Raw genomic sequence first — 16,214 nt, 5'->3', positions numbered from 1 at the left:
TCGGATAGGGTCAGCCATAGTCACTTGAATCACAGAGAACCATGACCAGCAGTTAATCTTATACTGGCTTATGTGGTGATTGTATGTGCACACTCTGTTGTAACTTCACCTCAGTAAACTACTGTCTTGACCATTGTGTGCCGAGTGGGAACTCCATGCCTCAATATGTACCACTAATCACTGTGTAATGCTAACTAGGTCCAACCATCTTTAGCTGCTTCATCAGTAGCCTTCCTTCCATCATAAAGTCAGAAGTGGGGATGTTCGAATGTTCAATACCATTCATGACTCCTCAAATACTCCAGCATTCCATGTCTAAATGCAGCAGGACCTGGACAAAATCTAGGCTTGGGCTGACAAGTGGAAAATGTTCACACTACACAAGTGCCAGGTAATGAGCATCTTCAATGAGAGAATCTAACCATCACCCCCTTGACATTCAGTGGCATTACCATTCGCTGAATCTATAGAATCTCTACAGTGCAGAAGGAGGCCATTTGGCCCACCGAGTCTACACTGACTCTCGGAAAGAACATTTTACCCAGGCCCCAAGGAGGGGCACATCTCTGCCCTGTCCAGCTGCATAAGTTTCTACCTTTCCTGGAATCTCCAGGGCACCATTGCTGCTGACCCACAGTAGTTCACCGTTGCTTCTCTTTCCCCACTCCTCTCCATGTGTACAACATAGAAGAAGGCATTTGGCCTGCCTTGTGTTGATTCTCTTCAAGAGCAACATAGTTCCAACCACTCCTGTGCCCTTTCTTCAGAACCCTGCAATTTATTTTCTCTTTGGGTGCTTATCCAGTTTCCTTTTGAAAGCAGCAATTGAACCTCCACACTCAGACAGAGCCTTCCAAATCCTAACTGCTTGCTGCATGTGGTGTACTCTGGTTCATTACCAATCTGTCAATGGGAGTAATTCCTCCCTGTCTACCCTTCCTAGACCCCTCATGGACTCCATCTCTAAAATTGTCCCCACTCTTCATCCACTTATTCAGCTTCATTTCCTAAGACTAAATCAAGAATTGCACCCCCTTTCATTGGGCTTATGAGTTGGATAAGTTTCTAGCCTTTTCTGGAATCCCCAGGACACCGTTGTTGCTGACCCACTAAGTAATTCACTATTGCTTCTCTTTCCCCACTCCTCTCCATGTGTACAACACAGAAGAAGGCATTCAGTTTCTCCTCAATGCAGTCCATTAATTTTATGCCTTCACGCTGTTTGTATCCCAATTGATATTCAAGTGATTGAAGTTTCCAACTATTACCACCCTATTGTTTTTGCACTCAGAAATTTGCCTACATGTTTGCACTTCTAGCTCCCTAGCATTATTTGGGGGATGTAATCTTCCAATTGTATAAAAACTTCACTTAAATGTGAGAGGAAGCCTTTGAAATAAATGATTTGCTATTCAGAAACAAAGTTGTATCTATCAAGTGCCCAAGAAAATACACTTGTGGAATTGTATGCCATTTACTTGCACAAATATTCTGGGCTTTTTTTTCCTGTAGGTCCAAGCTATGCAGACGCATTCAGCGGAACAGCAAATTGAGGTGCAGGCTGATTTAATGCTTCCCGAGTCTCTAAAGCCAGAAGAAGGAGCTACCGTCTGGCAGAATTGGGCTCAGGTTAAGAATGCAGAAATAATGAAGGAAGCAGAAAATAAACCACCTTTGCCAGGAAGTAATGATTTACTTTGCATCTTAAAACATTTTTTAAAATGAGGATAATTTGTCTACTTTGCATATTGCTCTTTATAACTTTTTAGAAATGTTCAATTATAAAGGCAAACATGTACCTATTAGCATAAATTGAACCGTTGATTTTTTTTTCTGCAAGCGACACAGCTTTATAAACTAACTGGAAAAAGGAGGATTTAGGGGTTAAATGAAACAATTTGATTTATCTTGTAATAATATTCATGGAACACCTAGTAAACAAAAAAAAGACAGACAAAGCAGCTACTCGCAAATACATAATCCTCTGCCACGTGAATTTGAGTTTGCAGTAATAAAAATACTTCATAAAATGTTTTTTTAAATCTGGCAGCCTAATAAGGTATAGAATTGATTGTTCAGTGATGTAACCCATCTGCAGGTCAGTGTAAATGGACAGTTCCATCAAAGCTAGACTTGAACTTTTAACAGGGCTGGTGTTAAGGTTGGGAGTGTCATCTTAGTGTTCCTTTGTGTTTGTGTTAAATTTATAAATGGGCGGTATGGTGGCACAGTGGTTAGCACTGCTGCCTCATAGCGCCAGGGACCCGGGTTCAATTCCGGCCTCGGCTGACTGTCCGTATATGCGTGAGTATCCTCCAGGTGCTCCGGTTTCCTCCCACAGTTCAAAGATGTGCGGGTTTTGGTTGATTGGCCATACTAAATTGACCCTAGTGTCAGGGGATTAGCAGGGTAAATATGTGGGGTTACGGGAATAGGGCTTGGGTGGGATTGTGGTCGGTACAGACTCGATGGGCCGAATGGCTGCCTCCTGCACTGTAGGGATTCTATATAGCAAAACTTACAAGGCAAACTCTAATTCAAATCCTATAAATTGCATTTTTTTTTTACACTGATTTTGTAACAGCAGATTGGCTAGTTGTAGATAGCTACTCTGAGCTTTTAACAATTTCATGAAGCTGCTTTATGAATTTGAAATCCAAACCTGTTACTGGAACCTTATCAAGTAAATATTTTTATCCTGAAGCTGACCGTTCAAGACTTTCCTGCCAATAGGAGAAAGGGGAGTTTCTGGATCACCTTTGATTATTATTCAATTCCTTTGCACCATCAGATTCTGTGACTTCTGCTAGACAGAATCCTTGATGTCATCAGTGTTCACGTTTAGATAGCTTCCTTAAAAGAGCAATTCCGAATTAAATAAAAATCGTAATTATTTGTTAACATTGTGGTATTTATATAAAAAAAAGAGAATCTTTTGAACCATGAGATTTTTGACAATTGTACTTTGTACATTCACCCTGTCTAGAATCTTCTACAATGGTTTAATATTCCCTTTTCTCATTCAATGCTGGCTTACAACTCAGAGTAAAATATAAGCTATTGTGGAAGAATGAATGAAATGCAAAATTCTTTTTGGTTAATAGGCATTCTTTTCTTTTTAAATGCTAGGACGGCAGCCAATGAAATTTAGAGAAGATGCTCTTTGTGCAACATTAGTAGAACTCAATTATGGACTTTGTTTGATGACCAAAGAAGCAAGATATTCAGATGGTTCCCCCTATGAAGCAGACTTGCTGTATTATTTCTTTCTTTGTATTCAGAAGGTAGTCTTTGCATTCTTTGCTTTTGGGTGGTGAAAGAACATGTCTATATGCTCGTACTTCCACGTTTCTTTATAAATGTTTCTGTAATTAAATGAATGGAATTTTGTTGCTGGATGAGCACGATTTATTCACCTTTCCTGTCTGTTTCTCATCTTTTACAGTATATGTTTGAAAATGGAAGAATAGATAATATTTTTGCAGATCTCTACTATTCTAAATTTACTGAAAGGTTACATGAAGTGCTAAAAGAATGGCATCCTAAAATAAGCCCACTTGGTGAGTTGTAATTTATTTCTATCCATAACTAATGTTTGAGGTTTATGGGGCTGAAAACACATCATTGGAGTTGTAATGTCAATCTTTTTTAAGTTCAAAGTTGTCACCTTTAACTTTAGGTCTGATATGGATGCCTTGGTTCATAGTGTTGGGTTTGGCATCTGCATGATTACTCTAGAATGGGAAATCACCACACCATATTCCCCCAACTCATCTGGCAACATCTCCTTTGCAAATGCCAACTTGTTTGACCCCTCTACCTTTTTAAAATCCTTGTTCTTTACTAGGGATGAGAGTGGCTGCAGACAGAAAGGTCTGAATTTTTAATGACAAGGAACAATGTAATAAAACTACTTTTTATGATCAGTAATGCAAATGCTTCTAGGACACGTCAAGTCGATGGAATTGTTAGACTTCAGGTGGGCAGAAATATTAGTTTTCCCTTTGTTTACCTTCTAGTACCTTAGGATTGTGGACCAGTGCATTTGTATCAAATCACCAAAGTGACCTCAGTATTTCAGCATTCAATGCATTTGGTGCATGTAATACAGAATGAAGTCCATACTAACAACAGAACATGACCATGCTGGATTACATATATGCAATGTGAAACAAAGGATACGGGAGTGATTCGCAAACTGTTTGCCAATATGACCTAACTTAAATTCACTAGCACCTTCTCGAGGGCAATGTCAGTGTCTCATAAAGAATATATATTTTTTAAAAACTCTTGAATTAACATGACCCCAGATGCCAGCAAAAAAGTCAGCATGGAACATTCAGTATATAATTAAAGTTCTTGTATTAAAGATCAACATGAGAAATTCTTATTAAAAGTTTTTTTTGTAAAAAAAAAAGAATATTATCTTGCGTACTCTTAGGTTTTAGCCAAACTTCCCATTTTCTCTGGTGATAGAAGATTCAGTGGAAATATCCCTGCCTTTTTTTCCTTTTGGTTTCTGTAGCTCATGCGGGGCAACCTTTTTCTTATTCAAAGCGTTTTGGAAACTCTTCTCATCTTCCTCCATTTCCCTGGTCCACCTTCTATCTGACTAGGGTTGTCCTTGCCTCTGAGCACTGGTTACCTCTAAGTACTGTTCTTTTCCACCATCCCCCTTTCAAATCTGCGACATTGGAAAAAAAAACCTACCCCAGAACTTTGTCCCTGCATCTACTTTAGTACTTTAATCTCTGAACTTTTTGTTTCCAAAGTTTTTGATCATGTTGGTTCCTCCCAAATCCATGTCCATCTTTCCAGGAGCTGTATGTTTGAACCTCTCCAGTCAGGTGGATTTCCCTGCAACAGCACTGAAACAGCCTTCATCCAGTCACAGAAAACATCCTCTGAGACTGATCAGGGTGCATCATTCCTCATTCGTTGTGACTTGTGTACATCGTTTGACATGATTGCCCACATCATTGTTCTTTTAATGTCTCTCCTCCATTGCACAGTTGAGTTGGACTGCCCCTCACCTGGTTCCGCTTTTAACTAACCAGTCTTGAGAATTTCCTGCAGTTGCTTCTCTTCTTGCTCCTGCACTGTTACCTCGAGAGGACCAGACAGATTTTCATCTCTCCTCTACATGCTGTCCCTCAATGACATCATATGAAACTATGATGTCAGGTAATGCTGACCCACCTAGTTCTACTTCGCTTCCTCTTGACCCCTCCACTCCGTATAGGTTGTGTCCAGGACTGCATTTCAGCAAGCAGGCTGGTAACAGCAGTTTCCCCCAACTAAAGATTCGGCACCAAATCTGTTCACACCTGTGCTCAATAATCCGCTACCATGCTCATGGTTCATTAAAGCCTCAAATTTAAAATTGCCACCCCTATCTCTGTAACCTCCTCCAACCTTGTCAACAAGCATGCTTTCTCCAACTTTGGCCTAAGTGAAGTCTCTATTCCCTATGCTTCCCCATTGGAGGCCATACCGTTGTTCTATTCTAGGTCCTAAGCTTTGGAGTTGCCTCCCTAACCTCTCTGCTTGATCATCTCATTTTTCCAATTTTAAGACCCTCCTTAAAATCTGCCTCTTTGGACAAGCTTTTTGTTACCCTCTTAATTTCTTTGATTCAATGTTTTTTATTCTTCCCCTAAATGCCTACATGTGGTGCTGTATAAATACAAATTGTAGTACAGTTGCTGCTTTTAGAAGAGATAGACTATTGGGAGAAAACAGGCAGAGAAAAGATACTTTCAGTATAAATTGAATTATTTAGTGGATTGCTATATTATCTTCTCTCATCTTCCTGATGGATACATATGATAATTTCAGTAAGACTTGTTTGTAACTTAGCCCAAATTGGCCATTTCTTAAATATCAATTTTTTAAAAATTCACTAATTAGAAAGTGCTTTTTCTAAGATTGTGAGTGATGCATTGTCAGGGCAGTAACTGTGTGGGTGGTGCTCGATGAGCTGAAGAGCAACTTTTTTTTATTGCTGGGTAAAATAATCTGAAAACATCCTATTAGTGGTAAGCAGATGTGAACAGTGGGGATTTTCTTAATTGAAACAATTTGAATGGTCCTGATTTGAAGCTTCACTGAGCAAAGGGATTATGACTGCTCCATGGAGGAACATTTAATTTGTGGGGGTGTATCTTTCCTCATCTGTATTGAGCCATATATAATTTAAAACAAACCCAAGTAGATTTTGTAACTGTTCCAAAGATTTTACTTCAGTATTTACTGGAAATTAATATGAAAGTCTGTCTTGAAATTATTAGCGAATGTTGAACATGTCAAAGTTGTATATAGAACATAAATGAGATTTGGTCTTTACATATTGCTTTTCTACTCCTTTAACCTTTTTAAAGATAACTTGATGTGATGTATTAATGTTGCATAACTTAGCTTAAGGACATTGATCTTTACATAGCAAATAAATCCATAAGATTTAATGACAACAAAATCTTAAGATTGCTGCTTCAAATTTGTTAGTTGGGATTCAATAGGAGTGTAAAATTTACTCTCCTTCATAGAGTTTGTACATGCAATTCTATAAAACCTTTTAATGTGTTAATGAAAAACGTAAACATGTGTTTTTTTAAGCAATAAGCCACTGAAACAAAAAAAATCATTTTTTCAACAGGTTATGTCATTCCTAGTCGTATTACTGAGGAGATGCTATGGGATTGTAAACAACTGGGGGCACACTCTCCAGCTACTCTTCTGTACACGCTGATGTATTTCAACACCAAGTATGAGTTGCTATTGTATTATTAATCCGAAAACACTCATTTAGGGATTAATGAGGAATAATTAACATGTGCATTTTGTGGACTAGAATGTACTGTAGAAATTACAGTTTTTTGCAAAAAATGGCTGGCTCTTTTGTCTAGAGCATTTTATTTTAATATAAGATGAGCAAAATTAAGCAACACTTTCTATTAGTTCCTTAATATGGAATAATTCTGTAGACCATTTAACTGGGAGGTAAATTTGAAAGAAATAAGTTTTTAGTTCAATTAGATATACGTTCAAACTTTGATATATTTTTGCAGGTATTTTATGCTGAAAACAGTTGAACAACACTCTAAGTTAGCTTTCTCCAAAGTATTAAAACAGATGAAGAAGAATCCAGGCAATTCAAAGGATAAGTGCTCTAGTATACGATATTTACGATTATATGGACAACTTCAAGCTGGACAGAAAGGTACTATACATTTTTTAAAAACGTGTCTTGGATATCGGCGTTTGCATGCAAATTGGCTGCTGCATCCTACGTTACTATTGTGACTACACTTAAAAGTACTTTGGGATGTCTGTGCTCAAGGGAGGTGCAATATAAATGCAAGTCTTTTTATTGTATTTACAATAGAAGTCTGTGACAAGAAAGCCTATTCATACCAGCAGGTAAATAGCACTGAGAATGCTGATGTACTTTCATGACTATAAATAATGAGTTGATTTCCAAGCTCATTACCCATATGTAACTGCTTAAACTTTGTGGCCATTGCCCATTATCTGCCACTATTTGCAAGATAAGCTTGAACTGTTTTGTTTGAAGCACTATATGTAAGTATTCAATACACTCCTCTTGCACGACCATGCATCTGCTGGTGTCGCATATATTTTGCCACTAATAGGTATTTAAGTTTGCTAAGTTTTTTTTACGTTGGTCAATTTTAGAATTTATGAAATAGAAATTAAATCTTTCCCTTCCCTCCCATCTGCCACTGGTATATCTTGACTCAGTGGCCGGGATTTTCATCTGCAAGTCAGGAGCAGGCACTTTCTTGGAAGTCAGGCGACCCTGGAAGTACTGAGGTGAATGCCAGCTGCAGAGGCAGGCTGAGCGGAAGGCTTGGCTCTGGCACTGTGTTCAAAATTTTAAGAACAAATAAAAGATGAAACATCCCTTCAGGCTTCATGCCACCTCATGTCATGTACCCACATCCCTTAACCCTACATACCATCCGTGCAAACATATGCCCTTGTAACCTTTCCCTATGGCCCTTTTATAGCTCCTATGCTAACTTAGTGCTCATGTCAACGAATGTTTGCCAACATCCTTTGCCCTGGCACCTACCATGCCCACTCACCCAAGATCCACCATCGGAAGACCTCTGGATCCATGCAGAGATGAAACAAAGTTCTATGTGCCTATTGCAGACTTAACTATATTGAAAAAGAAACACACACGTTCATTTCAGTTCTTTCAAGGACATAAAGCCATATAACAACAAACATTTAATTTCAGTGCACATTCCTTTATAACCGCATGCATTGGAATTCATAGTCCCATTTCAAAGAGTCAATAACCACTTGTGGTTGTCAATCAAACAATGAAATGAGAGCCACTTTACTGTGATCATGTATGGTTGTGAAATCCGTCAAACAGCATTAATCCAGTAATGGAAACATTCAGGCATGTGTCATCAGATGAAGTGAAATAGCAAGCAATTTTTTTTTGACACACTCCAGATAATCCTTTTGAAAGATTTAAAGGCCAGGACAGCTCCCTTTTGATTGGTGTTTTTGACAGTTCCTCTCAACATCATAGAAATCATCATAGAAACCCTACAGTACAGAAAGAGGCCATTCGGCCCATCGAGTCTGCACCGACCACAATCCCACCCAGGCCCTACCCTCATATCCCACCCACTAATCCCTCTAACCTACGCATCTCAGGACACTAAGGGGCAATTTTAGCATGGCCAATCAACCTAACCCGCACATCTTTGGACTGTGGGAGGAAACCGGAGCACCCGGAGGAAACCCACGCAGACACGAGGAGAATGTGCAAACTCCACACAGACAGTGACCCTTGCCCGGAGTCGAACCCAGGTCCCTGGAGCTGTGAAGCAGCAGTGCTAACCACTGTGCTACCGTGCCGCCCAACTGTGCTACCGTGCCGCCCAATGAGCTTGACAGTTAATCCACTTTTTACACACATTTATGCCTACCATTAACAATTTCAAAGGCCACCATACCTGGCCCAAAAGGCACCTGCCCTTCCCCCAAAGGTATCCTTGGGTGTATCCAAATAGGTACTTTACCTCTCCAAAAGGGTACTTTAGCTATCCCAAATAAATACATAAAAGTCCAGACTTGCATTTACCAGGTCTACTCTGTACACTTGGGTTTTTCACTCCTGGACTAACAAAAATCTAACTTGAGAGGAGCTGATGATTTAAATGCCCAGTTGTCTCAGTGAAATTCTCCCACGAAAATGGGAATTGCAACATCTGGGTGCGGGACTTATTTTTGGGAACCTCTGCCATGTTCGTCATGGTGGAGAGGCTGTCTGTTGTGGCAACAATCCAGGCCACTTGTGTAACTTTGGGAGATCATTGCATTAAACATTCTTGTGGTCTGTCCATGTTAAAGTGCAGTATTTGGGAACCTTGCGCCTTAGGCTCACGCCTGCCCTGCTATAAACTGATGAATGACCACATAAAATAATTTCAGTTGGTCCCCTGTAAGAGCAAGCTTTTGGTCGTGGATGGAATGGATTTGGATTCAAGCCCTGGAGCTGGAAGTGGCACTTTCAAAAAGTTCATTGAAACTTGCTGTTTTTAAACTGCTTTTCAAAGCTAGTCATTCCCATTTATTTTTAAAGCTGAAGTATAATTTTTGTTGAATCAGTTATTAGAAAGCAGGTAATGGATTTAATGCTTGATGTTTTTCATTTTTGTTTTAGTCACAGAAGATATGTACGTTGAACAACTTGAAAATTCAGAGAATCCCTTGAGGTGTCCCATAAAACTCTATGACTTCTACCTCTTTAAATGGTGAGGCATACCGGATTCCTTCTGTCCAGTTTCCAGTAATTGTGATATTACATTGCACAGTTCACTGCTCTTGAATGTCTTTGTTTATTTCATCTCATCATCAAGGCTTTATTTTCACGCAGATACCAATCAGTCTCAGGTTGACTGTTCATGTGACACCTTTCTTTCTATCATGCTATGAAAGCATCTTCCCATGGTAAAAAGACCAGAGAATGTACATGATACAAAATATCTGCACTGAATGCTTTACCCTGTGTTGATTGTAGACCACAAATGAATTCCATTTAAAAAAATCATCCCTTTGGTTGATTGGATCTTTCTTATTTGTCAGCAAGCTGGCTCCTTTCCAGTTAATCTTGCATTTCAAACAAGTTGGCAGAAAATAATTTGAAAGTGTGACTTTTTCGCCTTTTTCTTGTGATATTTTAGTAGAGCCATTTAAAATCAGTTAAATTAAGTATAGAATGAGACATGGTCATCCAGCCCATTATCCATATTACAACTAACTTGTGGTTTTACTGAAACTGAAAAAAGACTCTGTGACAAAATCAAGCAGGGTTCTTTTAAAACTAGTTGTGATCCAGTGTCATGCTCCAAGCATTCATTACTCTTAATTACTCTGTATTTGTATGTAATCCATACTTTTCTACCTTTTATAAACTTTTACATAAAACATGCAAATTAATTTTAAGCCTCTTAAACCATGAATGATGTTGAGAAAAGTATAACTTGTGTTAACTGGATGTTCCAGATGAATTAGATAACCTAAATTGGCATTGAAGCTGTTTATATGATTCAGCTACTACCAATGTACACACAAGTCTAATTTTGCACATTTATGTTGGTGTAAATTTCAGTCAATAGCTGACAGAATACAAAACTGTTGCTTTATTTACATGGTCTGATGGAATTAAAGCTTACTGCCCAACTCTACAAGGAGATAATTTGCAATTCCATATCTTGTTATTGTTGCTATTAGATTTTGCTTGTATACCTTGGGAATTGCTTCATTTTAATTTTTCTGTACCACCATATGAATAACAAAGTAATAATGACATTTTTCTGTAGTCCACAGAGTGCTAAAGGGCGTAATGATGCTTTCTACTTGAATGCTGAACCAGTGGTTGCGCCAAATAGCCCAATCTGGTATTCAACACAGCCAGTCAGTAATGAGGCAATGGAACAAATGTTGACCAGAATCCTTATGATAAGGGAGGTTCAAGAAGCTTATGTAACTACGCAGATCCCTCCCTTCTAGTGAGAAGTTTTTCAAGCAGGCTGCTGGTGGGGGACCTGCCAGTCTATAGCAAGTCATAGGAAGATTATTTTGTGAAAGAGAAGCATCTTTGCTGCTTCCTGCTCCCTCAGAAGATGTTCATGCACGGTGTGCTTGAGGACTTGTGTATTATGAATATGGATGTTAATTTGTAAACCCCGTGAATTTGTGGGTGATTTGTATTCCAGTTCTAAAAGCCTGACCAGTTCTATTGTTTCCTTAAACTATACAGAAAAATGTAACTGTCTAACTGAACAAACTGTAAATAAGAGGAAAGTTTAAAAACTATTTCTTCCAGTTGGTAGTAAAGTTTGCTACTTCATCTATAAATTCTTTAATGGAGCTTTGAAATTAAATATAAATTATGTGCATTCCAATTTGTGGCAACACAGATCATTGTGATCATTGTATAACTTAACTTCATGTTTGAATCTAGACTCCAGTTCTGTCTCGACCTTTATTACAGATGCTTCCATGAACAGTCTTCTCTTTCGCAGACTGACATGTTCTTTAAGTGTCTTTTTTTGTATGTAATGTACCTGGTGTACTTCTGTGCCTAATGTGGATATTCCACTACAGATTTTGAGAAGAAACTTTATAAAATATAAAAACTGCATTTGCATGAACAGAAATTAAATTGGGTTTAAAAAAAAATGTTGGCTTTGGGTATTAAACCGGATCAACTTTACCTCACGGACCTGTGATATTGTGCCTTGGTATTAGACAGGCACAGGATAATTTCTTATGGACTATAGTGTACTAGAAAGCTTTTTGAATAGTTAGGTTTGGTGGTTTTTACTTTTATGGGGACAATTATATATTTTTTTCACTTTAATTTGTTTTGAATCACTGATTAAAATAAAATCAATACTGTTATACTCATGTAGTGCATACCAGGGATATCATGTTATCTTTGTAATTTTTTTATACAGATCATTCACTAATTTCATTGGTCTAGGTAGAAACAATAAATTTTGCCTATGAAAGTAAAATGCACCATTGGTTTGTTTTGTACATGGTTTTCTTTCAGAATCTTGAAGGTGATCCTCCCAAATTAGTATAATTAAATGCTAATCAGACATAACTGACTGATATCAGTTTGGCTAAAGCTTATTCAAACATATGCATTTAGAATGCAAGTGGCAGGAGCTGGAAGTGTATATTTGATTCATTTCCTCTAATCATGCATTTTTTTCTTCAGTATTTTTCCCTTTTGGTTCTCTTGTATTCTTCGTTCAGGATGGGCAAGTACATCTAATTGCAGATGGCTTTAATTTAACTATCCATCAAAAACACTCCCAAGTATTTTGGGATTCAATATTGTGCCATTGGTGTGATGTTCCTAATGAGGATTTGTTTTTGCCTCATCACACACCCTATGCTGTTTTTTTAAAAAAAATGTCAGCTCTTAAGGCAAGATATCTTAGTACTTCTGTTGACCACCTGTTTTAAGGCATATGTGGGAGTTCTCAGAAACTATTGGTTCCAAACTTCAAGCCATGACCAATTTCACAGAAACATCCCACTTTAATCTAAAATCCTTTAATACCGTAGCAATATTTGTTTCTTTAAAAAGGGAATTGGCCCAGCCATCTGAGGGTAAATTTCTTTTCAATGTACATACAGAAACTTTACCCAACATACCCATACTTGGCTGTTTGTTTTATTTGTACATTGTGTGTCATGATCTTGTCCAAATCTTTGATCAGAAGCATTTTAGAACTAGTTGTGTAGAGTGCTTTTGGTGTAATGAATGAAAGTACTAGTTAGTCTACCATCCTCATAATAAATGCATTGTTATGTTTATGAATGTTGCACATTTCACCTCTTTGAATGCCTGCTCAAGAGGCAGTTACAAAGCATAAGAATAGGAATCAGAGAAATTAGTGTCACTGGTAAGTAGTTATTGTGCTTTGCCTGAAGACAGCTTGACTTTAAAAATGTTTTAGGTTTGCTTTTCCCAGACATTTAAGTTTTTTTTTGAGGATGTAACTGAAAGGGTAAATAGGAACTAGTACAATTGGTTTCCAAACTCCTTGAAGGTGCTGCACTAAAGGTTAATGTCAGATCAGTGTGGATAGAGTAGTTAATGAACACAAAGTAGAGAGTAGGGATAAACGGAGCATTTTCAAGTTAGTGTAGCTGAAGTGTTGCTTTAGGTTTTTCCTTCAAGATCATGACAGAACTGATTTCTAAAGGCCATTGGTTCCAGGATTTGATCAAGACTATACAAGTGGAGAGAAACATTGAACAGGAGGAGTAGGCCATTCATCCATCAAGCTGGTTCTGCCATTCAAATGAGATCATTGCTGATCTGTGGCCTAACTCCACATATCCCTTAATACCTTTTGCTTAATGAATTTTTAGAATCTCCAACCAGTGGAAATAGTTTATCTGCCTTATCTTTGCCTGTTAGAATCTTGAAGACTTCAATCAGATCATCCCTTAACTGTCTAAATTCTGGAGAAAATTGTATAATCTCTTTATAATTAAGATTGAAGTCCAGGTATCATTTTTATAACCCTATTCTCTCCGTACCCTAAGTGGGTCTAACCAGGGTTTTATGTAGCTGCAGCACCTTTATATCTGGAGTTCACCTTTTTGATTATTTTCTGCACCTGCTCATGGCATTTTAGAGAACATAGGTGATGCCAGGTTGAAGGGATACTAAAATCTAGGTCAGTTCATATGGGGGAAAGAAGCTAATCAGGAGCTGGTCAGCATAAAGGTTGGAGAGAAAGCAATCTTAAAGATTCAGGAGAAGAATACATGAAATGAGCATTGAGAAATGTAGAAGGTGAGATGCTCAGGAGATGTAGGGAAGGAGTAGATACAAGGGTGAAAACACTGCCCTGTCCAATAGTATCTGAAGAAACAGAACTAAGTATTTCCAGCATTTTGACTTCTAGGATCTGCAGAATTTTTCTGTGTTGAGTAAATTCAGGAACGGTTCAAGGCACAAGGCATGGTACATATACAGGTGTAGGCATCCAGTGGAAAGAGGAGTGGACAATGAGGCAACATATTTGTTCTCGGGTCCATGGTGATGATAGGAGTAAGGACTGTTTCTTGCAGGGGTGCCAAGCTCTAATAATCTTGGAACCAAAAAGAATTCTCCTAACATCTCCCTTTTGGATGACCTTCAACTTAGTTTCTAATAATTGATTCATATATGGAAATGGTATTCATTTTAACCATAACTCCAGCTGTGAAATAACAAACACTGAAAGTTTAACATTTGTGCTTTAATATTAAACTTCACAGGTGGACACTGTTTTGAGAAGCTGTGTCATACAAAAACCTTCTGAATTTTTCATTTCCACAAAATACTGTTGCTTCCTTTCATCATTTACACAAACTAAGGCTTCAATGATCTGAATTTTCAAACCTTTTTCAAAAGTATTTAAAAAAATTAAATTTGTCCTTTGAGATATAACATGTGAAGGTGGGGTGCTGAGTTTAATCAGATCAGCCAAGATCCACTGCACAGATTAACGATGAGTAATGAACATGTGTATCAAACATTTTCATCCATTGTCAATGGAGCACACCTGCTTAATTAAAAAGGTTTGTCTTTTAGAACCTTCCAAGCTGTTCTTCAGCTGGACAACCAAAATAAAAGAAAATATTGGTGCTCCAGCACTGGACAAAGTGGGATGAAAACCTTCACTAATGCAATTAGATCTGCTGGAGGTTGTGTATTGGACACTCCAATGGGAATCTTGTGAAACTTGGAGAACATAGTGAAAACAGGAGCAGAAATTTATCAGGCAGAGTGGTGTGAAGCAGGTACTATCTTAGCTGTCATTGACAGTGTCTGATATTCAGCTCCACTGTAGTCAAATGAATTGGCTGCTATGCATAATAGGCATTCTATTTCATTGTACTTATTGTGCACAGCTGCCCAAGATGACTTCACCTCCCAACTTAGTTAACTTTTAAAATGGGAGCTATTGTTTTTATTTTTATTTTATGTCAATACTTATCCTGAATAGACTCATTTAGTTGCTAGGGGTCCTAATTGTAAGTTTCCTCATCACTGCTGTTAATATAGCAGCAGGACTAGTTGGTTGGATAGAATTATAGTTCTCTCCACCCCACCACATTTCTCCTATCTTGCCACTTAGCAATGAGGTATAACATTCTGACTTGCATTAGTGCTCCATCTTGTGGCCTGGCCTTGAGTTAAGAAGCAGCTTTGTGAAGAAAATATGCAGTATAATTGTGTCAACATTACTAGAGAATTTTCAAACAATAAGATAGTGATTCAACACAAACATAACCCATTACTGAATATATTCAATGCACCTCTGCCGTAAAAGTAATTTGAGTTAACCAAATTCTTATGCTTCTAGAAATCAAAGTTAAAGGACCATTCGCCTCAACACATTTTAAAAATCTTTAGAACCAGCAACAAACTATGATGGCAGCACTTTCCTCTGAAGAGGTCTTCCTCTATTTATAAAAAAAAGCAAGTTCCAAAACAAAACACGATATTTTAGCAGGTCTTCTGGGATACAGATGCATCAAATCTGCAGATAAAAAGAAAAAATTAGAAGCTTAAATAATTTTTCAACTTTAGGCAAGAGCTTTGTACAGTTAAACGTGAATATCCAGCTGATACTGTTCAAGTTGGGCTGCTCCACCATCAGCTTGGTGCAAACACCATTTTCTATCTGTTACACTGACATGACATCAAGTTGCTGCAGACAAACATAGTCCTATGACAACTCAGGGGTCACAATACAAACTATGCACTGCCTGCTATTTTGCAAGATTGCTAAATGCATTGTCGAGTGGCTACCCTGCTCAGGCAAATTTCTGAGGGGCTAACCTCCCTTAAAACCAGTTTCTACCTCTGAAAGGGAGGTACGTTCTGGCTGGAGCAGGAACTGAAAAGGTTTACGAAAGGGACTATGTAAAAAGTGGAGTATATTTTGGTGCAACAGGGGAGGGAGTGTGTGCTCTGAAAAGATTTTCTGATGCAGTACTGGATGCCTTGATAGACATGCTGGACTAGAGGGAGAGGAATCTATCCACAGGGGATCACAGACAAACTGCAAAGGCAGTGGGAGTAGACTGCCAGAGTAGTCAAAGCTAGCAAGGAACTGGATGTAGTGCTGAAGAAGTTCAATGAA

General features: G+C 38.2%; 2 protein-coding genes across 3 annotated transcripts in view; one reads left to right on the top strand and one right to left on the bottom strand.

The window, feature by feature from the left end:
* LOC144507954 (transcriptional regulator QRICH1-like) overlaps positions 1–14,682 on the top strand; it is a 43,459-nt gene extending 28,777 nt beyond the window's left edge. For both annotated transcript variants that reach the window (XM_078235553.1, XM_078235552.1), the window contains exons 3-9: positions 1,513–1,684; positions 3,130–3,284; positions 3,446–3,560; positions 6,656–6,764; positions 7,068–7,219; positions 9,710–9,800; positions 10,869–14,682. In XM_078235553.1, coding sequence (XP_078091679.1) covers positions 1,513–1,684; positions 3,130–3,284; positions 3,446–3,560; positions 6,656–6,764; positions 7,068–7,219; positions 9,710–9,800; positions 10,869–11,058 — 984 coding nt within the window. In that variant the 3' untranslated portion in view covers positions 11,059–14,682. The remainder of the gene's footprint in view (positions 1–1,512; positions 1,685–3,129; positions 3,285–3,445; positions 3,561–6,655; positions 6,765–7,067; positions 7,220–9,709; positions 9,801–10,868) is intronic.
* Positions 14,682–16,214, bottom strand: part of mov10l1 (Mov10 like RNA helicase 1) — a 70,567-nt gene continuing 69,034 nt past the window's right edge. Inside the window, exon 26 of the mRNA XM_078234616.1 lies at positions 14,682–15,608. Coding sequence (XP_078090742.1) covers positions 15,575–15,608 — 34 coding nt within the window. The 3' untranslated portion in view covers positions 14,682–15,574. The remainder of the gene's footprint in view (positions 15,609–16,214) is intronic.

Source organism: Mustelus asterias, chromosome 19 (assembly GCF_964213995.1).
Source record: "Mustelus asterias chromosome 19, sMusAst1.hap1.1, whole genome shotgun sequence".
Classification (NCBI taxonomy): Eukaryota; Metazoa; Chordata; class Chondrichthyes; order Carcharhiniformes; family Triakidae; genus Mustelus; species Mustelus asterias.
This window is presented reverse-complemented; position numbering and strand designations above follow the sequence as displayed.